This window comes from Phascolarctos cinereus, unplaced genomic scaffold (assembly GCF_003287225.1).
Source record: "Phascolarctos cinereus isolate Bilbo 61053 unplaced genomic scaffold, phaCin_HiC Scaffold_726;HRSCAF=1367, whole genome shotgun sequence".
NCBI lineage: Eukaryota > Metazoa > Chordata > Mammalia > Diprotodontia > Phascolarctidae > Phascolarctos > Phascolarctos cinereus.
In genome coordinates this window covers 220,612,886-220,640,691 of record NW_027556098.1, presented here as the reverse complement: position 1 = coordinate 220,640,691, position 27,806 = coordinate 220,612,886, and the positions used below count along the sequence as shown (strand labels likewise).

The 27,806-nt window shown below is 39.4% G+C and overlaps 2 protein-coding genes across 5 annotated transcripts in view; both read left to right on the top strand.

Annotated features, from left to right (window-relative positions):
- CERS6 (ceramide synthase 6) overlaps positions 1–6,549 on the top strand; it is a 291,461-nt gene extending 284,912 nt beyond the window's left edge. For all 3 annotated transcript variants that reach the window (XM_020990906.2, XM_020990907.2, XM_020990908.2), the window contains one exon: positions 339–6,549. In XM_020990906.2, coding sequence (XP_020846565.1) covers positions 339–503 — 165 coding nt within the window. In that variant the 3' untranslated portion in view covers positions 504–6,549. The remainder of the gene's footprint in view (positions 1–338) is intronic.
- A 12,324-nt stretch (positions 6,550–18,873) lies between these two features.
- Positions 18,874–27,806, top strand: part of NOSTRIN (nitric oxide synthase trafficking) — an 87,522-nt gene continuing 78,589 nt past the window's right edge. For both annotated transcript variants that reach the window (XM_020990911.2, XM_020990909.2), the window contains exon 1: positions 18,874–19,030. Coding sequence is in view for 1 of the 2 variants with exons in the window: in XM_020990909.2 (XP_020846568.1) it covers positions 19,004–19,030 (27 nt within the window). In the remaining variant the exon portion in view is untranslated. The remainder of the gene's footprint in view (positions 19,031–27,806) is intronic.

The following is a 27,806-nucleotide window of genomic DNA, read 5'->3' as shown; positions in this document are numbered from 1 at the left end:
TACACATGGGGAAACTGAGGCCCCAAGAGGTTAAGTGACTTGCCCAGCTTCACAAAGCTAACAAACATCAGAGGCAGGATTTGAATTTGCCTTTCTGACTTCAAGTCCGGTGTGCTGTCCGCTATGTTTCTCTGCCTTCTCCACGCATGAGAAAACAAAATGATTCTTAGAGTCATAGCCTAACAGAACGAGAGGGAGACTTAGGGATCATTTAGTCTGATGGAGCTGTTTCACAGTGTTTGTATCTATTTCAATACTGTATGACTGCATGAGCTTCTTGGCATGATCCCAACAGAGGTGACTTTCCATGAGCTAATTGTGTTCTGGGCATTCTGCAGGTGTCCAAGGATGACCGAAGTGATATTGAATCCAGCTCAGATGAGGAAGATTCAGTGCTTCCTGCAAAGAACCCACACAACCCTACCACCAACACCAATGGGACCAGCGGCACCAGTGGCACAAATGGGTACCTTACAGGGGGTCCGTGTGCAGAGGAACACTAACTACTCTAAACCACAAGACCTGAACAAAGTGAACTCTTTGCTACTGGAAGTATTTAACTAAGTTGCGAATGCAGTCCCTTTGCTATATCTCAGCATCAGAAACAAAAATTAGGATTATCAAAGCATTCTGATAGTGCACTGCCGTATTTCCTGTCTGTGAATGAAGAAGACTTTCCATTCTCTATATGTAGGCATGCTATATGTATATGTTATTGACCCAAATGGGAACAGTATTTTCATATGTAATGTCTTTGCATATTATTTATTTTTTGTATTTGTTTGTAAATCTGTGGACAAAAGGGAACTGCCTCACTCCTTTTACTCTGCAAATTCTTTTTGAGAGAAAGAGATGCTCCTATCTCTTCTATCCCTTCTTGTTGCTGCAGCTTAGTCCCCTATAAGTATTTGTCAGCTTGAATTGTCACTTATAGTAAGCTAAAGACAGCTTTGCAGATAACAGCTCAGCTCCAGATGTTTGCCTCCTTTGTGTTATAGTGCTGGTTTTGACATTGCTGATCACTTCGCAGTGGCTGTTCTCCCAATGTAAAGTTTAAACAGGCTGAATTAGTTTTGTAAGTAGTCTCTCTAATGTGATCAATTAGCAGTTCAAATTAAACAGTGGTTATTATAGGGTATTATTTTAGCATTGTTTTAAAACTAAATTGGTAGTTAATTGCATTAGAATAGGCTCCATTACTTGTGTGCATACCCATGATATATTTATGTCAATGGCTATGGTAAATTCCTAGTTGCAGATTAGTTCTGCCTTGTAAGCTTAACCCCAGCAGGATATAGCATCTTGCACTGCTTCTGGTTCAGCTGAGAAACATTTGCTCGGGTCCATAGTTGTAAATGGAAAATTCGCATTTAATGTTGAGAATTTGTCTCTATGAGCTGGAAAGAATGAAAGCAGAGCCCACCAGCTCAGAGATTAGTCATTATTGCATGCATGCGCAGAAAGGTTTCAGCCAGGCTTCACCGCTCTCCCTATAATTGCTGTAATAGTCTGCCTTGTCATGGAAGAAAGAGAGATGAAAGTCTTGCTCAAACAGAAAAGTCAATTTTTATAGCCTTTGAAGAGTTCTCCCTAGTGTCGAGCACTTTATTGCATCCAGCTTTTAAAACTCCTATAGTATTTGACCTGGGCATGTGCGTGTGTGTCTTTGTGTGTGTGTGTGTCTGTGTCTGTATGTCTGTGTGTGTGTGTGTGCATATGTAATAATTATGCCTGACAGAATTAGAAGGAAAAGAATATTTGACCTTCTTTCTCATCCAAAAAACAGAATGATTTGCCTATTCTACAAACTAAGCTACTGTCAGCTTGATGATCAAAATCCCTCGGTGTATACTTGTTTAGTTCCTAGCAAAGTTTCTATAGGGCACTATTCCTATTGGAAATATTAACTTTCTCTTGGAAAATTGTTCTCCCCAGCACTGGCTGGATCAGCAGTGAGAGATTTCTGGGCAACAGACTTGTTTAAACCTCCTTTCTGACAGTGTTATATGTGTGCAGAAAGAAAGAAAGAAAGAAAGGTACACATGAACCAAAGAACTTTTTTTTTCATATAGGAGAGAAGGAGGAAGGAGCAATAGCTTTTCCTCCTTATCACAAGAATAAAGAATTGTCTCAGCTAGAAGATCACACATTAAAGAATTAAACCTTCCCACTTCTTCAGAAAACAGTTCCTGGTTTAGCCCATCCCAGTGGTTGAGGAAATTTGGGAAGATATTGGCATACAGTTGACATATGACATTAGATAGGTCATTGAAAAAGCAATATTCCTGCTTCTTGTAGAACCCCATTACTTCAGTTCAAAAAATGAGGATGTGTGTATATGTGTATATTTGTGTGTTTCTGTTAGTAATCAAAAAGAATTAATAGCATTTGTTTGTCATCTGAAAACATACTGAAAATGTGAGCTCTTTTAAAATAACATCAAACATGTTAGAAAATTAAGAAAAGAAAGTTCATCTTATATCTTTTAAAATAAAGACAGAAAAAGTTAAATATGATACCACGCTTTAGTTTCTATGGTCAGTTTTCAGCCTACTTGATTTCCAGCAGAAACAGTGGGATGTAAACATCAAATCCTAAGTGTGTGTGGGAACTGGTCCCAACGAGGCCACGGGCTATTCTATTTGGAAAAGTAATTTCAGAACGATGAATTTTGGAATACGTGGTAGAGGAATCATTGCTTAAAGATTAGGTAGATGATTTCTGAATGTTGTTCAGGTTAGGTTGTGGTTTATATTTTTACTCGGAAGGTCAATTAACAGGAGGTTTGGGAGGACCCCAAAGATAGTGCCATATCAATTGATTTTAAGCTAATCGAGTCCTTCCAAGAATCTGTAGATCCATATTTCGTTCAGTGCTCTTGGGCAGGGAGTCCTTTTAATTGAACAACTTTGAATCTGTTGTCTCTCTAGATAAACTATTATATGTATGTATAAATATGCATATATGCATTGTGTATGCATATATATATGTGTGTGTGTGTATATATATATATATATATATATATATATATATATATATACATACATACATATACTATTCTGAACCCCCCTCAAGGCTAGGTGAAGGTATATATAATATCTACCAATACTATAGCCTTGGAAGCATAGACTGTACATTTAAACAGTCTGATAGTTTAGTATAGCATAGCCCTGAGTAGACATCATTCACCTTCAGTTTTCATTCATGCCATCCATGTGTGTGGGAAGGGGAAAGATAGAAAAACTTCTAGAAAAATAGTTTTTATTCCAAAATGTTATAAGCTTTCTTGGTATGTTGGGGGGGAAAAGAATTAGATGGTTAGAATTTGGCCTTGAGTCAAATTGAACAAGTAATGTATTTTTTAAAGTGTGATCTGTGTGTTTTTGTGTGTACGTTTATCCAAAAACTAGGTAAAGCCAAACCACACTTAGCCTTGTCCAGGTCCTTTCACCTTTTCCTTCATTGTTGACCTTCCTGTCTTACTGCTGACCCCACCAAAAGTTACAGAAAACCATCCCTTAGCATGCCAGGAGAGCAGAATCTTTCTGACTACGATGTGTAAACTGGTTCATGGTTTCTAGCTGCATTAGTAAAATTAGGACTTTGTCTATTAATGGAAGTGAGGGGAGTGGGAGGGACAGTTGTTAGTGTTTGGGGTTTATTTTTAGCTCAATTTTTGCAGATATGCATACTGTAGACACCTCTCCCCATGACTTCATTAACATCCAACCCCCAACTGTGCAGCCAGACAGTGTGCTCTGGGGCCCATTCATATAAGGAAGCAGCCTTTTAATGAAGATGAAGTTGTGTGGGAAAGGTGGGTAATCTCCAAAAAGTGCAGCTAGTTGAGAAAAGAAAAATATCAGATCTCCATTGGGCAAAAATAGAAGAAATAAAAAATATTCAATTCTTTTGCCAAAACTACAACCCTAAGTATTTGATAGACTTTACTTTTCAGCACCTTGTGGTCTCTAATACATAATAGAAAGGGTCTGAGCCTTTCACGACAATGTCAGTGTTACTTGGTTTGAAGTAAGGAAAAAAAGTCATTATTGTTTCAGCTGGCCCAAGGCTATCCCATATAAATGTTCATAAAGAAACCCAAGGGACTGAAAAATCATTCACTTGCAACATTGTGTTGCACAGAGAGTAGTTTTCACTCAGAAATTTCTGTCACCATCTAGAAAATATCTGCTGGAGTATTATCCTAAGTATTCACGCCCATTCTTATGAGATTTTAATTATTTAAAAAATTAAATCAAAACAAAATAATTCTAAAAGCTAAACTTTTTGAGTATATGCCCCAGGTCATGATTATATTCAAATGAGATAACATATGTGAAACATGTTATAAATCTTACAATATTGTATGAACAGAAATGATTTATTGTTATTATAATTACCAGAAAGGTTTCAAGATATCTTTTAGAAACAAGAAGACATGCATTCACAATCCATAGTAGAGTTTAAGGTCCTGAAAATGTTCCTGGCTCCCTTTTCCTTAAGTCTTGTGCTGACAGTGGCCTCCAGGTTTCTATTTTGTATGCTTATCATAGATGAAGGAAGTAATTGCTGGGGCACAGATATGTCAGAACACATGCAAAAAAAAATCCTTGTCAACTTGATCAGAAAGGGACCAAAGTAAGTCACTTTTGATTCCGATAAAACCTGCATAGAAAAAATAAATTCATTTGGCTCATTGGCCTTGCCTCACAGCATAGTAGAAAGAACTGACCAAGTTTTCATAAAACAACCTTTGGAGTCATCAAAGATATGGTAAAATAATGACCGGAAAGAGCTTGTGACCTCAAGAATCAGCTTGACTCTGTCAGTAAAATGAAATTGTGCCATTCCCAGAATACCAAAAAGACTGTGCTGTTTCATTGTTGCCAATTCTTAATAACAAAATATCAAAGAAAAACATTTAAAGCCAAATTCTGCCTTCAGCTATAATGGGCGGTAGTAACTAGTACAGTGCCCACCTTATAGTGTTCAGAAAATGTTTGCCTATGATATAGTATAATGCTTGCCCACAGGGAAGATTGGGTCTTTCCTGTTGAAAGCCTAAGGTGGTGAGAAGTAGGTATTATTATTCCCATTTTAAAGAGAAGGAAATTGAAGGTCAAGTTCACTGGCACAAGGTCATATACAACTAGTAAATAAAAGGCAAAGGAGACAGCTAGGTGACACAATGGATAGTGTCATCCCTGGAGTCAAGAGAACCTGAGTTCAAATATGACCTCAGACACTTACTAGATGTGTGACCCTGGGCAAGTCACTTGACCCCAATTGCCTCTAAAATTAAATAAAAAATAAAAGGCAGCTGGGACTTGGACCTAGTTCTTTGTGTCTCTGAGACACATAGTATTTCTGCTAAGCCACACTGCCTCAGTCCATGTGTTTAGAAGTATTTGCTTCTGGTATTTTTTTTAATAGAGAAAAATGTACCAAAGCTCATAGAAAACCCCACATAATCATCAAAGAACTCTGCAGAGTTCCAACAGTGTATCTAGAGGGCATTTTGGAAGTGAGGGGCAAAATATTCTCAGTTTGGGTTCAGGCTGAACCCCAAAATCAAGAATAAAAGTACTAAAAACTAAGCATCCTCTAGAACAAAAGAAAGGAAAAATTCTATAAGCAGATACCAGAAATAATCAGCACAAGATGTCTCCAGCTCAACAAGATTAGACACTATTAAGATTATACAGGAAGTGGGGGCAGGGGATGCTACTATTTATCTCAAAAAGGATTACATCCTTCCAGCCTCCTGTTCCTTTCAATAAAAAAGAGACAGGATATTGTCTCTCTTCTGCCATTGATTCTTTGATAGGTTTTCACATTTGCCACACTTCCTCCTTTGTGTGATTCCATTTGTCTGAACTGTGTTGCATTTGTATGAACTACTTTGTCACACACAGCGTCCAGTCCCTTCCAACACAAACTTGAGTAACCCTCACTTTCCAGAATACTGTATACAAACTGCAGTTGCCTTGACATCACAAAACAGGAGCTGTCTGTATGGATTATATGTTCAGTAGGAAATAGTGTTTCACCAAAAGGACTTTTATTTTCAGAGTTGCCATGGAAGCTTTAGAAACTGGGATTGATGGAACTGACTTTAGAAAGCTGGGGACTTCCAATAGTAGTTATAAAGAACACAGTCTGGATGTGTCTGGAGATAGTTTAAGTCTTGTTTGCACAGATGTTTGCCTCCATCGTCATTTTGGTCATGGTGCATTTGGGGTGTAGTGTTCTTCTTTTAACCTGCAGTGAGGAATGGAACAGATGATATGGCATCACCTGTGTGATTCAGACAAATCTGTGTTTGAGCAGCTCTCAGAAATGGAGTGAAGTATGGTTAGCTTATTAGAATTCTTTTATGATATTGATATCGTGCATAACTGAACTTTGGGAGTTACTTTGTGTTTTGATGATTTTTTTAATATGGAAAATGTAATTGTTCATCATTGAATCTCTGGAATCAATCATTATTGTGGATTATTTTACTTTGAAAACACTTTCATAATAAAGATAAGTATTAAAAATGTATGAGTGACTATCCTTCTCTATTAGGTGGAAACATGCTAATCTTTGCAGGGTGTTTACATACCTTCCTGGGAGCGAGAAATGATGAATGTGCAATTCTGAAATTGGATTCACCAGACCTAAGTTTGAATCCTATCTCTTGACACTGACCACATGAGAGACTCTGGTCAATTCATTTAATCTCTGTGGGCCTAAGTTCCCTTATCCCTAAAATGAGAAGGTTATGCTTAATAATTTGTGATCCTAAGTGATTTAGTTTACAGTACACAATCTCAGTCATTTCAGTGCACTCATCGTTGGAAAGGTATTTTCACATTTCCTTATGATGCAATACAATACTTCTTCAAAATTCAGAACATAAACCTCAAAGTGAAATTCTCTTTGGAACACTTATTTCTGAAAAATACACTGAGCATAATCAAAGAGATTCAACTGTCCCAATTTTTCAAAACCAAAAAAATCCAGGAGCATGAAACGCACAGAAACAAAAGAGACACATTTCATCTCATGCCCCAGAGACACACGTTCCTTACTCCAACTTTTGGTCTCTTGGCATCTTCCTCTGTATCTATCTGTCTTTCAGTCATTGTGCCCTTCCTGTTTGTCACTGCCCATTGTGTTCTAGCCTTTCTGTATCTGTTACCTACAGCCTCAAGCACATTTTATCACTCCACCCACACCCAATTCCGTTTCCACCATCCTTGTGCTTCCCTTCCCACGTATGTATGCACTGATCCTCCCCATCCCCCAGGTGTGTCCCAAACATGGTTCCTACTAAGAAAAATGCACATGCACCGGACTGGGTAAAAAAGGAACACATTGGAAACCTTGAGTATTAGCAGAGGTGTGGTGGGAACAATACCATAACTTGCCCCTCCTGAAAATTAGGTGAGTTTTTCCTTGGCAAGTGCTGAAACCATCCTTGAAAGTTAATTGAGTCAAGGAAGGCTCTAGCTATTGATGTACCTTCCTGATCACCTGGATATAAAGTAGCTTGGATAGGAGTGGCTGGAGCACCCCTCCTGAGGCTTGAGACCAAAGACAAGCAACGTGAACGAGGCTGAGAAGCCTTGCTCAACTGACTCAGTGCTTTATCATGGCTGAACATCCCTTCTCTGCTCTGAACATTCTTCCTCTGCAAAGACTAAATTAGACCGCTTTCATTAAATGTTAGTTAAATAAGGGTTCTGTTACCTTTTGGGGCCACTGACAGTTTCATGAAGTCTATAAATCCCTTCTCAGAATAATGTTCTTAATGCATTAAATGGAACATCACATTATCAAGGAAACCAATCGTGTTTAAATAGTTTAAATAGCTAAACAGTTATGAAGAAAAGAGAGTGAATAGCTCCCTATCCTTTTTGAGGATAAAAGACATGGGCAGCCAATCAAAGGAGGCTATTCCCCACTACCCAGATGGTAGGGGACCAAGCAGACTCTATGGTAGACAAGCTGTGAGAAGCCTGGGTGTCATCCATCCATCTATCTATCTATCTATCTATCTATCTATCTATCTATCTATCTATCTATCTATCTATCTGTCTATCTGTCTGTCTAAATATCTAAATATCTATCTATCCCTACATATCTTTTTTTTTAATTTAACAGTTCATTCAGATTTTGGAACCAAGCTACCAGAAGACCAGCCTGGATCTGGTCTATACTAATACAGGGGCTTATGTGCTCGTTCCTTTGATAGGTTTCCTCTTTTCTGTTAACCATTAGCTTGTGTGGACTGAAAGCCCCTATTTTGTTTCAAGAAGTCAAAACAATTTGATCATGTCATCAGTGGCAAAGGAATTTCACAGAGTACCTTAATGGCTCCTGAAGGATGACAGGATTTCTCAGACACCATCAGCCGGGTCTGGTCCCATCAATCCCACTCCCTTGGCATGGCATTAGACCAGGCATTTGTGCCTAAGGGAACCACCTGCTTCCTGATGGGCATTTAGGGCCTTTACATATTCCTGCTCCTGGTTTTGGATTAGGTTTTTAAAAGCAGTATCCTCCAGTGTATGCAATACAGTCTTATTATGAAATTTTCTCTAGGGTCTTAGCGTGAAACAACATTAAGCTGTAGTTGTGCTAAGTGCTAGCAATGTGAAGACAAAAAAACAAAAAATATGAACCACAACTCTGTGAGGTAGATAGAACATTATCTCTGTTTTACAAATAAGAAAACTAAAACTCTGAGAGGGTGAGTGATTACTATTAGTGAGCCCAAGGTCACACAGTTAGTAATATCTATAGGTTTTTAGTCTATCTCTCCATAATCTGGTTTCCACCTGTCCTTCTAGCTTTTCCTCACACTAATATGCCCTTTGCTCCAGTCAAATTTAACTATTATCACCTTCACCCACCTTCCATTGTGTGTTCAGTCGCTTCAGTCATGTCATTTGTTTAGTCATTTTTGACTCTTTGTGACCTCATTTGAGGTTTCTTGGCAGAGATACTGGAGTGGTTTGCCATTTCCTTCTCCAGATCATTTTACAGATGAGGAAACTGAAGCAAACAGAGTTACGTGACTTGCCCAGGGTCATGTAACTAGTAGTATCTAAGGCTAGATTTGAACTCAGGTCTTCCTGACTCCAGCATCAGCTCTCTATACACTATACCAGAGGTGGGGACCCTGCGGCCTCGAAGTCACATGTGGCCCCTTTGTGTGGTCCTTTGACTAAATCCAAACTGTTCTGTGAAGCTTCGATTCAGTCAAAGGGCTGTACTTGACGACCTAGAGGGTCACATGCGGCCACAAGGCAACAGGTTCCCCACCCCTACATACCATCTAGCTGTCCCTCACCTCCCAATAGGCCACATGTTTTCCTGAGTCTTTGGTTTTACTTACACTATTCCATATTCCTTGAAGGCCCTCCCCCATTTTCCAGTCCTACCCATCTTATAAGGCCTGGATCCATTGCTACCTGCAGCATGAGCTTTCCATTATTCCTCCAGCTCAAAATGATCTCTTTAATCTATGATGAATCCCCACAACACCTTGTTGGTACTACTCTTAGGCATTTAATTTATTTCATATTATAATTATTTGTGCACTAGATTATGAATCTGAGAACACAAACCATGCCTCCTTCAGCTCTGTATCTTCCTAACTTAGCACATTTCTTAAAACACAGTAGGCATTCAAATGTTTGTTGAATGAACGATTAAGGTCAAAGTAAGAAGATTATGTAAAATAACCAATGGGAAAGTACTGTTAAGCTATAAACCAATGTTCCATCAGTAAGAAAACTCAGTAAGCATTAGAGAACACTATTGAAGCATCAGCTAGAAAGCATAGTGAGTCAAAGAAAAGGGGTACAAAGGAACCAGAGGTTTAGTATTCTTTTATGTGAGCAGCAGCATCTCAAACATAATGTACATTCTGTAATTTCATGCCAAGGACATCAACATCTAACTTTGGAGCAAGGCAAGTAGCAAAACACAGGAGAGAGAAAGGGTTTGAAGACAAGAGAGTAGAGAGGAAGCAAAAGCAAATTAGAAGTAAGTGGAAGAAGGAGAGGAAGGGCTGGATTTTTAAATGCTAAGGGAAATTTATTTGGGTACCTACTACAAAACTGGCAATAGATATTTTGAGTGTGACATTTATGAACAATCCCAATGGAAATATGCCATTGAAAAAAGATAAAACTGTTTCCTGTCCCCTGGCCACACTTGTAGACCTGGCTAATTGCCATATAGATGTGGGCAACTGAACCTCTAGGGAAGTGAAAGTGGTGGATGGGCTGGTGTCTCTCCCCCAAAGCTGATTCACCCTTCTTCTGAGCACCTCTATTTCTATCAAAAATGCCATCTTTCAAGTCAATAACGTTCTCCCCCTTGGAGACATTCTTGATTCCTCGATATCCCTCACCATCCACATCCAATCCAAGCCTTGCTGGGTCTTGTTCATTCTACCTCTACATCTCTTGAAGCTTTGAGCTTCTCTCCTAATAAGGCACATATTAACCTTTTTCCTAGGCTATTGCAATAGCCTCCTAATTGGAGTCCCTTTCTCAAGTCTCTCCTCTCAGTATTCCTTGGTCTAAACAATTGCCAAAGTAATATTCCTAAAGCATAGATCTGACCAGATTATTCCCCTGCTCACTACACTTCAGTAGCCTTCTACTCCTAGAATCAAAAACAAACTTTTATTTGACATCTAAATCTCTTCACTATGTGGCTCCAACTTATCATTCTAGGTTTATTTGTTACACATTACTCCTTGTCAAGTACTCTGTGGGCCAGTCAAACTGGCCTGCTGTTCCTCTCTCTCTCTCTCTCTCTCTCTCTCTCTCTCTCTCTCTCTCTCTCTCTCTCTCTCTCTCTCTCTCACACACACACACACACACACACACACACACACACACACACATGCCACACCTACACATTATCCTGGAATTTAAAGCAAATATCTACCGGCTATTCCTTTGTTGGTCCAAAAGGCTGAAGATTAGACTCTATACTTAAGGATCCATGAATATTAATATAGGTGATTAGATGAAGATATAATGTAATTTGGACTAATTTGCATTTGTAAAATGTCCTTGTTCTCATACTTCCCTTGGAAACACAGCCATAGATCACAGCTGTAGGAAGAATGGTTTGTTAATTAGTTGTCCATTACTCTTCATATTTGAGCACTTGTTTATGAAAAGCAAATTTGGGTTAATTCATTTTATGTAAATGAATCCATTTGACTTCCATTTTTACTCTCTAGTAACACCTGGAGCCTTGAAATGAATGTCTTTGGAACTTGGACACATACATTAGACATGAAACACATAGGGCACAGAAAGAAGATCTAGTTTGCATCTATAAAATAAGTGAATAATTGACATTTGGGTTCCAATTTGAAAATGATGGAATTTCTGTGAAATGGCAGAAAGCTTATTTCTGGATAATTTCTTTGAACACAATGCAATTTGTATCAACTCCATATAAAGATGACTTTGGCTGTGACATTTTTAAGACTGGCTATTAACATTAACAGCCATGGTCTGTGTTCTTGCAGCTTCTTTCGTGGTTTAAAACACTCATTAGTGATTTAGAACTGCAGAGACAGCTATGTCCAGAGGCCCTGGTCATGAAGGTACATTTTATAAAACCAGCATTAAAGAGTGAATAAATATATGCACCAGCTCAGGGGGGATTTGGAAATCAAGGGACCTACTACTGGCAGAAACCAGGATCAGAACTGTGTGTAATTTAATCACCATGAGAGTAATGATAGATTGCTTCCCTCCGAAGACTGACTGGTGCAAGCATAGCCATACGCTGTAAATAGTCTCTGAGGTTCTCTTACCTGAAATGTCAATACCACATAGAATTTGCCTTCCATCTGCTCAAACCAACCAAAAGCAAGAGGCTGCTTCCAAGTCTCAGAAGTGGGAGAGTTGACTTGGGATCTGCAAATGTGTCACAGATGAATCTGTCATTCAGGGAGAAAATGGCTGCTACCAATGCTTCATTCTATTCCTTGCACCATAAGAAACCACAGATATGAGGAATTCAGAAAGAAAAAAAAAACATGGAAACTTGTTGAGAGCTCATGCACTGCAAAGAAAGTGGAGCCAATAAGACAGTATGCATAATGAATGCAGTAATGTATATGAAAACCACACTAAGAGGCAGTTGAACTCAGATTAATTACGATGAGCAATCTTGGTTCTAGGAATCAGAAACACCCTTTTCACTCCTCTATACAGAGCTGAGGACAATAGGAGCTGAATCTTGCATAGACATCGTTCCTTTACTGATCATTTTTGCTTAACTGTTTTTGTTTTTGTTTCTTTTGGAGGGGGGGTTGGATTTTTCCCTCCCATTACAAGGGAGAGGTCAAGGTAATGTTGCAAGGGAGGTGCGGTATTTAGGAACTGACTTTGATATTTGCTATTTAAAGCTTTTCTATCTGATCTGAATGTATTTTTTCTAGACTGATTGCATACTATTTCTCATTGGTCATTCAATCAACAAATATTTGTTGAGATACTGCTTTGTACCAGGCACTGTGCCAAGGGCTGGGGATACAAAAAGAGAAAAAAGACAGTCCCTGCCCTCAAGGAGCTTACAATCTAATGTCACTTAATAGTCTAGCCAAACTGATCCCTTCCTTGACATTCCATCTCCTCTCTCCACACCTTTGTACATATTTCCACCATGCCAGAAATGTTCCCATTCCTCACCTCTGGCTCTAGAAGTCCCTGTTCCTTTCAAGGCTCAGCTAAGATGCCACCTCCTACAAGATGCCTTTCCAGATCCCTTTCTCTCAGGTGGTAGCACTTTCCTCCAACCCCCAAATTTCTTCATATTTACTTTGCACATATTTTGTATTATGCATCTGAGAACCTGTTGTTTTTCCCCCCAGAAGAATCTAAGTTCTTTGAGGGCAGGAACTGGCTCATTTCTACTTTGCACTTAGCACAGTGCCTAGCACATGGTAACTATTTACTATATACTGAGAACTGGAGTCAGGAAGAGGAGTTTAAACCCTACCTCAGTCTCTTACTATAACTATGGCCCTACAGTCATTTAACTACTGTCTACCTCAGTTTCCTCAAATGTAAAATGGGGACAATAAGAGCACCTCACAGGGTTGTTGTGAGTATCAAATGAGATAATATTTGTAAAGTGCTTAGCACAGTGCCTGGCACAAAATAAGTACTTAATGAATGTGTTCCTTCCCCTTTCCCTTCTCCTCTTCCTTCCCTTCCCTTTATTGAATTGATGGATATATTAAAAATATATATAAAAAGCAATAACAACAACAAAAAGAATTTCAGATCTTCCCCAGTTTGATCCCACTCACTTAGGGTTTGACAAGTGGGTCACTGGAAGTGAAGAAGTAAGGAGTCCACATTGATGTAATGCCTTTTGATTTTCAAAGCTTTTTTACATATATTAACTTAATCATCCTTCGCAACACTGATTAGAAGGAAATGAGCCAACAGTGTAGGCTTTCTCCATTTTTCAAAAGATAGTGAAAACAAATAAAGTTATATATACATCTGTAAAGGCAACTTGAAATAGTGGCTCTGGAGAACTGTCCTTGGACCCACCTCTGATACATACTGGCTGAGTAACTATTGGCAAGTCACTTAACCTCTCAGGGTTCTGGGAAATTCTCTAAAACTATCCATTGTGGAGAAGGTACCAACTGGCCTTGGGAGAAGGAGTTTCCTTATCTGGGAGCTCCCTATATCTATGAAGTATAGGTCTGGTTCTTATCTGACTAGTTGCCTCTGGGCAAGTCACTTAACTTATTAGTGCCCTCAGATAACTCTCTAAAGACTGCAATGTGTTGATCTGAGTTGGTAGAGGAAATTCTTTACCTGGAGCTCCCAACCCTAATGAAATCAAAATCAGGAGTCTTCTCTGTCCCCCAATTAAGTGCATGAATATTCTAAATATCCATTTGGAGCAGTAAGAAGGTCCATTGCTTGTGGTAGATGGAATAAAGGCCTTCATAGCAAACCTCAACCCCAGTTTAACATATTCCTGCCTATGTTTCTCATGGCTTTGATTTTAAATTGAAAAAGGTCTGCTCCCACCCTTTCCTGACCAATGCATGTCCTTTTGTCTGCCTCACTTTTGTCTAGAGCACCCTTTGCCTATAAAGTCAAACTTTCCCTTGACTTCTATAGTAGCAACTTTTAAATACTCCTTACTTAAGGAACTAGACCATGGGCCTAGGAACTGGGTCCTCTAGGTCCTCAGATTCAGCCCTTTGACTGAATCAAAGGAAGATGAGCCTTCTTGACTCCAGGCCTGTCAAGTCACCTTGCTGCTCCATCTTCCATCTATTCTGTATATAAGTTGTATGGACCTAGTTATTTATGTATTATCTCCTCCACTAGAATATAAGCTCCTTGAGGGCAGGCATTGTTTTTGCCTTTCTTTTTATCCCTAGAGCCTGGCATATAATAAGTGCTTAATAAATTCTTGTTTGTTGTTATTTGTTTGTTTGTTTGGGTTATTTTTGCAAGGCAGTTGAGGTTAAGCGGCTTGCCCAGAGTCACACAGCTAGTATCAAGTGATCAAGTGATTCAGGCTGGATTTGAACTCAGATCTTCCTGACTCCACAGCGCAGGTGCTCTATCCCCTGCACTGAAGTGTAGTCAGTGTTGTGGGCTATTGCAGCACAGTCAGAACAGAAGCAAAGCTTGAGTCACAGAAGCTGGCTTCCAGTCCCAGCTCTGCTACTTGTCTGTGTAACTTTGGCTCATAGGATTTAGAGAAGAACAGGTTCTTGAGGCTACTAGCCTTATTTTACAGATGAGTAAACTGAGGAACAAAGGTAGCTATGTGGTGCAATGAGTGCATTGAGCACTAGACCTGGAGTCAGGAAGACTTGAGTTCAAATCTGACTTCAGACACTTACTAGCTATATGACCCTGGGCAAGGCACTTTATCCAGTTTGCCTCAATTCCCTCATCTGTAAAATGATCTGGAGAAGGAAATGGCAACCCACTTCAGTATTTTTCTTTGCCAAGAAAACCCCAAAAAAAGGGTCATGAAGAGTCAGACATGACTGAAAAACAACTAAAAACAAAACAAAAACTGAGGAACAGAGAGATATAAAGTAAATAACTTGTTCAGGGCCATATTGCTAGTAAATGGCAGAGCCAACACTCTAATTCAGTTCTTCTGATGCCAGATCCTATGATCTTTCCATTATTTAATGCTGAATTCACTGAACTTTTTTGAATTCTGGTTTCCTCACATGTTAAATGAGGAGTTTTGACTGTTAGACTCAGTATAACTAAGGTCTATCCCAAATATAAATTATATGATTTCAGGACTTACGGACCAATCTGTTTTGCTCTAATCCCTATACCAATAATAATGAAAATAATAGCTAACATTAATATAGTGCTTACTATGTGCCAGGTACTTTACGATTGTTATCTCATTATTATTACAATTATTATCTAATATGATCCTCACAATAATCGTGGAAGGTGGGTACTACTATCTCCATTTTACAGCTGAGGAAACTGAGGCAGACAGATTAAGTGACTTGCCCAAGATCACATAGCTACTAAGTGTCTTAGGCCAGATGTGAACAAAGGTCTTTCTTACTCCAAGCCCAGTGCTTTATCCGTGTCACCACCTCATTGCCCCTTAATCCTGGTTAGTTGTCTTCTGTAGGTTTGTTATTTATGGGTGACCTAGAGGGAGTAGGGGAGAATGTGGATGGCTTAGCACAGGTCACCACCACCAATGGAAAAACAACTAAGATCATATGTGCTCCTGACGATGAGTGAACAGTACGATCGTCACCCTGAAGGAGTGTAACAGTTATTAAAAATTGATTGGTGGTTGTCGTGGTACCAAAGAGGTGAGGTCCCTAGCCACCTTACTGGTTCAGCTTTGTTTCTTCCTCTTTGTTCAGCATTTCTACTGACTTTAAATGGATGCTGCATGTGAGTGATAGACAAATGGCCCCTGAAAAGGGATGAGAATTGAAAGTTTTTAAGTACTGAAGTGTTTTGCCAGGCTGACTTAATAGAGCTCCTTACAAGCATGATGCATGCTTGTTCCCTGACATTCTGAGAAAATTCCCTGTAGCTTAGTAAGTGGATCTTACAAGGAAATAGACTATTTGTATTAAAATTTCCTAAAAATGAAGTCTTAAAATCAGAGACCACTGGTCAAAAAGAAACCCTAGAAAACTAATCTTACTCTTCCCCTAAAAGGCTACTCCTTCTGAGTGAATAAAGAAAGGACAGAATATTAAGCTATCTTTTCCAAATTTATGTCCAAGCTTTTCAGTTTCCACATTAAGAGGCCTAGGAGACAGTTCTGAGCAAGGACATCCCCTAAAATTCAAAACCTCTTATCCCTAATCTGAATCTTAACTCCAGAGTGATTTCATGATAAGTCTCTAAGAAAAGATCTCTCTCTCGCTCTGGTCTCAGCCTCATAACTCATTTATTTATGTCATCCATTTAACTTCATGCCCTCAGACTCAGACATCCAATGTGGGCTCCCATGAAGTGATTGAGGTGAGAAAAACAAGGGGGCAAGTTGGCTCATCAACAGGCATAGTAACCCTTTTGGTCAATTCAACTCAACAAACGCATATTAAGCACCTGCTTCATGCAAGATACTATTGTGACCAATAAAAACCCCGAGAGACAGTTTCTGGGTAATTAATAGTCAATTTATTAATAAAGAAATTGACGGTCAGTGGTCTCTCTCAGTAACCAGAGACAAAACCATGGAGATTCCTGAATACTTAAATACATTTAGAAAAGTGGGTGGCCCTGATAGGCAGAAATCAACTGTGAACAAATAACGGGGGGGGGGGGGGGGTTGAGGAGGGGAAGGACAAGGAGATGGGCTGAAAGCCTTAGGGCTTGATCACGAGATTCAGCTGCCTCTTGCTGTCTGGACAAGGGCATCCATCCACCCAGGTCACTCCTAAGCAATCTAGACAAAGACCAAACCACTCAAGTTGAACATTGGTGGGGAGTGCGCGGGGGAGGGAAAGGTAGGGTTCAAAGGTGAGAGCCTAATGCTTTTAAGGCTGGAATTCCCCTAGATTAGATTCCATTTATACTTTAATCAGAAACCAGCTTTCTTAGTTGAGTGGGTCCAGCCCAAAATTGAGGAGAATGTTGCTGGAGGATAGGCCAATCTCATCATCACCCCTGTCCTACAGAGAATGACTAACCTGTAAGGGCTGGTCCCTGAATGAGGAAACAAAGGGGAAAAAAAACTTCAATTTTAATTTCATAACTGGTTATTAAATATAAGAGAAAAATAATTATTTCTCTCACTATGCTAGGCTCTAGGCATACAGTGACAAAAACAAAACTGTCCCTGATCTCGAGTAGCTTATAGACCTGCACAACTTGGCAGCAGGTAGGGTCCAAAATTAAAATAGGCTAACCTTCTTCAGAAGACTAGAGACAGACTAATGATGGTTAGTTATCGTGGGTCATGTGACAAACAGGAGAGTGCACAGTTGGCAACCCTACATTTTTTTCACTCACCAGGGGAAATCCTTTGGTGGACTAGTGTTCCGTATGTTAGGCAGGCCTGATGTACCCAAATAAGTCATTTCAAAACAATACAGAGTCATTTCAAGAGGGAGAGAATATTAGTATCTGGGGATCAGGAAAGGAGGTCAGGAAACACTTCATTTAAGAAATGGTGCCTGAACTGGAGTTTGAAAGAAGCTAGAAATTCTATGAGGCAGAGATGAGAAGGGCAGACATTCCAGGCATGGGGTACCACTTCTGCAAATGCATGAAGGCAAAAGATGCAAGATTGTGTACAAGGAATAGCTCGAAGGCAGTTTGACTGGAATGGAGATTGTGCGAAAGGCAATAATATAAAATGCTAAGAAAGGTAATTGTTAATATTGTGGGATGCTTCAACGTACCAGACTATGGATTTTTTTTTTAAAATTTACCCTAGAAGCAGTAGGGAGACTCTGAAGGATTTTAAGTAGGGAGGTGACATTATGCGACCTACACTTTAGGAATGTCAATTTAGCAGCTGGGTGAAGACTGAAGACAAAGAAAACGTCTACCCTTTCTTCTACATTCATAACTCCACTGCTGATTCACTGACACCTCTCCTTCTTTCCACGCCTTCCTTGTAGAATTCTCCTATTTCCTCTAAAAAGGGCCTCATCATGCTCAGCTTTCCTGGACATCTTGGGCAACAGATTCAATCAGGACAGATATTATCTGGCCCTATGGATCCTTCCTCACTACCACCAATTGCCATATAATTCAGAACTCAGTTATAACCTTTGATTTTTTAAAATTATTTTTGTTTATTTCATTAAATGTTTCCCAATTTCAAGAAAAAAAATTTTAATAATTTAAAAAAAAATGTTGACTTCCAAATTCTCTCCCTCCTGCCTCTCCTCCCTCCTCGAGAAGGCAAGCAATTTGATATTGATTATACATGTGGTGCCATGTAAAACTTACTTCCTTATTAGCCATGTTGCAAAAGAAAACAAAATAAAGCAATAAAAAGAAAGAGATAAAAAATACGCTTCAGTCTGCACTCAGAGTTCATCAGTTCTCTCTCTGGAGGTAGACAGCATTTTTCATCATGGATTCTTTGAAATTGTCCTGATCACAGCTGATCACCCTTACACTATTGCTGTTACTCTGTACGATGTTCTCCTATGATCTTTGAATTTTAACCTGGTCTTTCAGTATTTATAGAAATCATTGCCTGACAGAAAACCATGACAGTTTTCTAGACCTGGTGCTGTTGTCCTACCGGATGGTATTTTGATTATTTTACTCAGGAAATAAATGGGATGAAAGTCCAGGGCTGAAGCTTCCTGTCTGTTGTCTTTGGCAAGAATAATGTGTGCCTCTGTGTACGACAGGCCCTTCTGAATCCAGGAAGTCCAGGAAACACCCAGCCTTGATAACAGTTTCGAGAATGCTGGGACCAAGGTAAGAAGACAGAAGCAAAAACCCACTCCAACATGAAAGATCCATTGACAAACTGCTCAGTGAGTAACTTTGTGTGCATGTGTGTGCACCAGCATGAGTGAGTGTGTGTGTGTGGGTGTGGGTGTGGGTGTGAGTGTGTGTGTTGGGAGGGCAAGGAGGGGTGCCGAGCTGGGATTTATCTACTAATGGATTTTAACTAGTGACTTCGCACCCATCGGAGCTGCCCAAGACTACGGGTGAAGAGATATAGACAGCTGGGCAGAAGCCTGTTATTTACTTTAGTTCCATTTACAAGAGCAAAGGGAGAGGTCAGCTTGTTGCTTACTTCTGAGCCCAGCATACTTATAAGTGTTTTTTCGTTGTGTGTCTGCCTTCATATTCTGGTAGGCTGGATGTGTTCTGCTCAGAGGCTACTTCTAAAAAATCCCAAGACCCAGAAAGAAGATTCAGAAGATACAACAGACACAGAATGCAGTGCATGAATAGGGGGGGAAATTTGGAGTTGATTTTTAACATTGAAGTTAATTCATTTAATGTAGTTAATAATTTAAAATTGAAGTGAATTGAAGACAAGATTTCAAACATTTCTTCGATTTCTTAGACCTTCTCTTCTGATCTCTTATTGTAAAACCTGCTCCTTTAAGCTATTCCTTTTAACATACCCTAGCCCCCTTCTTTTGTAGTTGAAATCAAGGTTTAGAAGCTATATAGTTAAAAGATAAAAAGGAGGAACAGGATCTAAAGCTGAGAGAGAACAATCCCTCCATGTTCTGACTAGTTTACCAAGGAGTTCATTTCAAACCTGGGAAGATCATTGGAAATGGAAGTATGGGTAGAAGTACAAAGACATTTTGAGAGTCTTAGCAGAAGCAGTAGAAGGCTAAAGTGAGATTCAAGAAGCACCTAGAAAAAAAAAAGATCAAATGTTCTTTAGCTATCTGAGCAGCTAGAGAGGAATTTAGATTGTGCAGAAAACCTGAAATCAGGTGGCCCCAAAAGGCAGAGTGGAAATTCTCTTCTTTTTCATCTTTTTTAATGAAACAAAATAAAAACCTCTCTAATTTGGAACATATGATGAGAGGAATGGGGCTGGGGGAAGACAAGAAAGCAAGATGGAAAAGGAAAACGATGTTATGAAGGATTATTCTTTAAATAAGTTTTGATTATCTGACCAACGCAAGCAGCACAGACCCAAATTAAACAAAATGACAAGGCATCCACCAAATAACCACTAGGAATTGGTCTATGTTAATAAAGCAGACTTATAAGAAATTATTTGACAATAGAATCAAGGAAGGACATCTAAGATCAAAGAATCAGAGGTTTAGAGCTGGAAGGGACCCTCATTTTAGAGATGAGAAAACTGAGGCCCAGAGAAGTTGCCTGCCTCCCCCAAGGCCACTCAGGTAGCCAGTGGCTAAAACCCAGGTCTTCTCACTTCTGGTCAAGTGCTCTTTTCCTTTGCTGCATAAGAAGCATAGGAATAAAAAGATGGTGGGGCATGTGACCCTGGTCGAGTCATTTATCCTTTCTAAGCTTCAGTTTCCTCATTTGTGAAACAAGTGTACTACACTGTCAAGCATCAGATGTGATTATTCATGTTAACAGTTTCGTAACTGTAAAATCCTGGATAAATATCAGCTACTGTCATAACATACTAGGGTATTTCATATCCTAATAATGGGCTTGGTTGACAATAGGTAATTGATGCCAGATGTGAGAGGGGGCATTCCTAATCAGTCCCAGATGTGGTGGCAAAATTCCCAGGGCCATTTATCCATACCAGGCTTGAGGGGGGTTGGTTTCCTTATAGAGACCGTAAATCGAATGAGGATTTCATTTGTCTACAAGCCACAATGGTCAGCCTCAAGTCATAACCGCTCAAAAGCTGCCATCATTAACTGCTTGACACAGTGTTAAAATGGGTCAGAAAAGTACAAAACTGTTACTGCCTATATATTTTATAGGTATTAGTACCACTTAGCCAAGTGATGCCATACTGGAGTCCTATCATTATAACTACAACATCAAACAATATATTTCAAAAGTCACAATGATCATATTCAGTGTTTAATCTTCAAATTTATATTCTCTTCATATTTATATTTAGCTCCTTCAAGTAAAAAAAATACATTTTTCCCACTGATATGTTTACAATGTTTCAGTTTAAGGGCACATTCAAATCAAACAAACATTTGTTCCATTAGATAATGAGTTCCTGGAGGACAAGCATTGTCTTTTACCTCTTTTTGTATAGGCAGTGGAGACCCTCTCCAGTTGTCCTGATCTATATCTTGCCATTGGACCAGATAGCTCTGGAGGAGAAAGTGAGGCTGGTGACCTTGCACAGCCCTCTCTCACTTAGATCCAATTCACTTGCAAGTCCGGGCCTCGTCTTCCTGACAAACAACAACAATAACAATCCCCAGCATTTAGCACAGTGCCTAGCACAGAGTAGGCAATCAATAATTAATATTTATTGATTGATAACTGTCCATAGTGTACAAGGCATAGGAATTATAAGGAAGACAGAGAGAAGATGGGAAAAAAATATTCAAAAATGGGCAGAAGAGGGACTAGGTTCCTGCAGAGATCAATGGAAAATTATTTTCCCAGAACAAAAGTGAACAGGCAAGGACAAGAATTAAAAAGGATTTCTAAAAAATCAATTTCCCCAAAACACTGCGAGTTCCCCCTGAGTGATTATGATAGTTGGCTTTCCTCTGTGTCTCTGCTTAGCACAATGCCTGGCACGTAGTGGGTGATTAATAAATGCTTATTGACTGACTGACATTTCAATAACAGCTTTGTAGCTTGTGAGATAGGTAGTGAAAGCATTATTATTCCCATTTAACAGATGAGGACAATCAATTTCAGAAAGAATAGGTTACAGCCTCCTACTCCATCCCCCCACCTTCCACCCGCCGAACAAAGTGTCCTAATATTAGACTTAACTCTTTGGTCAAGTAGGTTGTTGTCTGTGTAAGGACACTCTGATCACGCCCCAGGGAGACATATATCATTAATGACAGTACAGAAACTAGTTTGTGCAGTCCTAGAGTGACAAGTACAACTCTGGTGAGTTGTTCTGAAACAGGTTTCTTTCAAACTTTTTTTAAAAGTTCCATGAGCTGTGGGGTCACAGTTCTAATTGAGCACTTAGACTTTCCTCAAACCAAGTGAAACAACAACCCTATTGCTAATGTAGTTTTGTAATCTTGGGAGAAACAGGAAGAAATAATAGTAACTAAATCTAAGACCTGAAGATTTGTGAAACATTTTACAACTACCTCATTTTATACTCACAACACCCCTGGGAAGTAGGTGCTATTATTATCCCCATTTTGCAGATGAGGAAATTGAGGCAGACAGTGGTGAAGTGACTTGACCAGCTTCACACAATTTGTAAGGCTATATTTCAACTCAAGTCTTCCTGAGTCTAGCACTCTAACTGCTAAACCAACTTGACAATAATAATAGTAACAACAATAACTAACATCTATGTGCCAAGTACTATGCTGTGAGTCATACAATTATTATCTAATTTGATCCTCACAATAATCCTGGGAAGTAGGTGCTATTATTACCCCCATTTACAGGTGGGGAAACTGAGGCAGGCAGAGGTTAAATTACTTGACCAATTTCACACAATTAGTATCTGAGGCAATGTTTGAACTTGGGTACTCTGTCCACTATACCTAGCTGATGAAATAAAATCAATATCTATCTATTAGTCCAATACTCAACAAATCTATCATCAACCATCTATTAAGTCCTACTATGCGCCAGGCTCCATGTTAGATGCTAGGGATACAAATATAAAAGAGAGACCCTGCTTTCAAGGAACTTATATTCTAATAGAGTATAAAAGACATATAGTAGAGGAGTGTTGACCATGGAAAGGAATTTTGGACTAGACGGTCACAGGATTTAAGAGTGGAGTCTATAGATTGTCAGGCTCTTTTCAGTAGCTGTGGAAGTGTTGATTTGATTATTGTTCCCAAAGCAAAAGCAAGAGATAGAAGTGGAGGGGAGAGGAGGATATAATACTCATGAAGCATAAGGGCAGATGACAAGATGCTTGGGATGGCTAGATGGGATGCAAGGTTTGATCTAGGCCATCCTAGCCACCTATGTATGGGGGGTTAGGTGAGTTTTCACTCACTCATCCACCAATCAATATGGCTCTGGCCAATACAGAATAGTTGATTGGCTTAACTCCTCTCCCCTAGGAAGGGAATGGGTTCTTTGGAGGTTCTATCTGGAAGATCTCTATTCCAGGTGGAGAAATGTCGCAGACAGGCGAGATGGCCAGAGGTTTAGGCTGGGGAAGCTCCTGTGTCCTGAAAGCTAGTTAGATGCAAGGTGTGCTGTATCTAGATGGAAAGGGTTTTTGAGAGCTGATTGTTAAATGTTCAGTGTAAGCATTTACAACTTAGAAATCAGCAAACATAAATCAGGGCTTGATTTGTTGTTTTATTGCTTGTCTAAATGAAAGAAAGTGATGGATAAGATGTTAATAATGCAGATTAGACTTAAACATATGCCGTGCATAAATTTTTTAGGGGGAAGGGACAGCCAATTGTTAAACATTTACTAGCACATCTCTGCCTAGATAGGGAAAAATCATATAAATAAAGGCAGTGTAGCGTAAAGGAAAGAGTTGTAGCCTTAGATCCAGGAAACCTGGGTTTGAATACTTACAACATGATGGACAAGTTCAGTCCATTTCTCTGAGATTCAAAGTCTATCTGTGCAAAAGAGAAATAACATTCATTACCTGTGAGCCTCAGTATCTTCCTCTGTAAAATGGAGATAAGTACGCTCTCTGTGTTACACTGCTGTGGTCAGAAAATTGTCACTATAGTGTATTCGTGTATGCTCTTTTTTTTTTAATTGCTGACCACTGATCAAATTGTACCATTTATTTTATTGTTACTTTCACTATATTTAGAGTCAAATGACTCCTTCCAAGGAGACAGTGACAACATAAGAGAAAAGTAAAGAACTCTATTTAGAAACTTAAAATATGAAGAAAAATTAAATTATTTTGTTAAAACACCTGAATTCCTTCTACTTGCAAAATACCGCCGTGAAACCCTGTCAAACCTCTCTGTGACTCTGGTGTTCCAGCTTGGAAGGTACCTACAGTAACCTGGGAACCAAATTGTTCAACCATCCCCCAAAGAAACAGGAATGTGAACCCATCTTGTTTCAAACCTACAGGGCAGGGATTCTTTTTTCCTTTTATCTCTGGTGTTTGGCATAGTGCAGAGTACACAGTAAGATCTTAATAAATGCTTGTTGATTGACTGACTGAGTATACCATAGGTCCTCTGGGGACCTAATGTGATTGGGTGAATTTACCGTGGGGCCTCTAGCTATCTGTGCTGAGAATTTGCCAAGGTGCCCGTAACCAGCATATCTCTGGAAAGCATAAATTCAATCAAATCAATCTAATCTCCTCCTGTGAAATAGTGACAGGCCTAATAGATCAAGGGCTTCTGATTCTGATTCATATGACAGATAAGTAAAATACAGTTTGGATTAGATGCCAAAGTGGTTTTATCCAAGGCAGCTTTTCCCCACCTATCTTTTCCTTTCCCTTTTTTTTTTTCTGTCCTCTCTTCTCATGTCCTTTCTTTTCCTCTCCTCTCCTTCCCTTCTTTCCACTCCCTGCTAAAGGTCTTTTCTGCCTAGATTATAACAACCACAGAATTTTTCACCTATCCCTGGAAAGTATGTTCTGATCCTTTAAACAGGACATATTTCTCAACAATCAGAAGTATTTATATACAGGATGTTGGGTGTTTCTGGCTGCCAGCAATACCTATTCTTCCCAGCTGAGTCTAAAGTACATATGGGGAATATATTCAAATAACTATGGAACAATAAGGACGCTTCTTCCCTACCTCCTTCCCTACCTTCCTTCTTCTTCTCCCTTCCTCCTTTCCCCGTCCCTCCCCTCCCCTTCCTCTTCTCTTTTTCGTACCAGTTCTTAACAGCAGTCACGGAGCTTAGTTGAGGTTTCACTAAAGAACGAGATGGATCTCTAATGTAAAACGCAATTGGCCTTTTATCCTGTCATGTTGCTCACACGAGGAGAAATTCAGAGCCTAAATCAAAATTCTCATTCTCATGAGGATGGAGGAGCTGGGTCAACAAGGGAAGGATTCAGATGGTCTCAGGAATCATGGATGAATTGGTCTTTAGGATGTAGTATCAGGAGAAAAAGAATAGCCTTTGGGAGAGGCCATTCTCAGACAAGGTACACCTACTTCCCTTTTTTATCACTCCTTCTAATGCAGTAGGAGGTGCCTGGGTCACGATCACCAGTCCAGTCATGGTTAGTAGGTCTGATACTTCTAGGGAAAAAGTGTTTTTTTTTTTCACGTCCATGTCTTGTAGTAGATAAACAGATACGTTTAGAAACAGGAAGACCTGAGTGTGTCATAACCACCTGGCTCATGAGCCTTGTGGATTTCAAAGTGGCTCAGAAGCTTTGGATGTCTTGTATTATTTCACCTTTACTCTCACAACTGGACCTTTCTACCAAGGTATCATGACAAAAAATGAGCGCGAGGAAAACAGCATCCCATTCACCCCACAAACACAAGTACCAAGCTGGAACTCACAGCCTGAATCATAGAAACCTAGGACATTTGAGGCCCTTTAGTACAGCTGGCATCTGACCTATATAATCTCCAAAACATCCAAAGGATTGGGATAAATTCAGGAGAAACCATAAGACTGTAGATTTAGTGTTGGAAATGACCAGTTCTAAATGAGAAGAAATCTCCTCCAACTCCCTCATTTTATATATGTGGATTCTAAGGCCAAGAGAGGTCAAGTAACGTATCCAACGTGGTAGAGCCCCGATTCAAATACAGATTCTATGAATCCAAATCCAACTGCCTTTTTATTATACCAAGCTGCCTCCCTCCATTAGTAGAGGTCTTTCTAGGACCCTCAACTAGTGTCTTCTTTGGACAAATCAGGGATAAGAGGATGGGGAATGGAAAAAGAGTTGAAAACCCTCCCTATGATGGGTAAATCTATGCCAAAATAACATCTTAATTCAGGCTGTGACCTAAAGGTGGCCAAGACAGGGTCCTTGATCCTGTCATGGATTTTAAGGCATGGGCCAGGGAGACACCATGGCATCTCTGTACTATTTGGAATACATGTGGAGGCTGTGGGATCTCTCTGATTTCTTTGATGTACTGTGAACACCAGTACATTCAGTACCAAGTTTTACCCAACTAATCTATATCATACCCAATTTTCTCTACTGCTTGGGGCCCAACTGACTGTGGAATAAATTCTTTAAATAGTACTTTAAAAAGGTCCATATTAATTTTATTAACCTATAATCATTTTCATTTGGTCTTGAGATTTCAGTACCAGTTTTTCTCCCAAATTGAGGGAGATTTTGTTTTGCTTTCTGAATGTTGACATAAAAACATAACAATAACAACATTAATAATTAATAATACTTATTGTTTTTTTCATCAACATAGCTCCTTATATTTAGCAAAATACTTTCTACCCATTATCTAATTTGATGCTCACAATGACCCTGCGAAGCCAAATAGTACAAATATAATTTTCCATTTTTGACGAATGAGGAAACTGAGTCTCAGAGTGATGAAGTAGCCTGAACACAATTATACAACTGATCCAAGGCAGAGTCTGAATGACTTCAAGCTTGAGATTCCCTTCTTAAGGCCATGCTACCTCATCACCTTCTAACAACAAAGATGATATCCGTGGCCTTCAATATTTGTGAAAATATCTTTTTCTTGTGGCTGAACTCAGAACAGCTGGGAATTCTGAGAATGCCTTAATCTGCCATCTTTAAATCCAGCACATCAGAAATGGACACAGGTTAAAGCTAATCTAGGAAGATTTAAGAAGTTGCTAATTGAATGTCCAGTCTTTTCAATGTAGGCTTTAGTCTTCATTTACAATTTTTGATGACTGAACTTGATTACGCTGAACAGGACCTCAAAGGTTATGATTCAGCTCCAAATCCATGATTACAATAGGTTTTAGTAGTTAATAATATATTACGTTTACCTTCTGACTAGGGCCAAGTCCAGCCCTAGCCTGGTAGCAAGCCAGCTCTGCCTTTCTTAACATGGTTGCCTGTGGCAGACAGACAGCTTGGCAGCGGGGCTTTTTTCGCAATTGCAGATTCGTTTCCAGGGCCTGAAACAATGGGTGATGTCTGTGGCCTTCATGGTGATTTCCAAGGTCCCAGAACCTACTCCCAAGATACTTCCCAACCTGCTTCCTGGGCCTTGAAATCTCCCTAATCAAGGGATCAAGCCTTTCTTTCCATGATCAGATGTAACACTTTAAAAGTGTTACATTACCCTGAGAGGGGTAATTCTTTGATTTAGATTTTCTTCTGGGGGAAAGAATTAATTAAATTAATAAACATTTATTAAGGATTTAGTGTGTACCTAGCTCTGTATTTGACAATGGGCATACCAGGCTCTATACTTGGTGGTGGGGAGAACCCTGCCTTCAAAGAGTTTACATTCTCCTGGAACAAATAAACGTATAGGTAAATCGAAGATAACGTGAGCTGGAAGAGAAGATGTGGCACCTAATGAGATGAGATTTGAAGGAAACAGGATTCTAAAAGGTAGAGGTGAAGAAGAAGAGCATTTCAGGTTGGGGTTAGGCAGCCTGTACAAAGGTTGAGACTATAGCAATTAAGCTGATCTGGTTGGTCAACTGTACGTAATGCATTACAGGATATGATTTGAAACAAATCTAGAAAGGTCAGCAAGCCAGATCCAGAATGTGAAGGACTTTAACTACCAA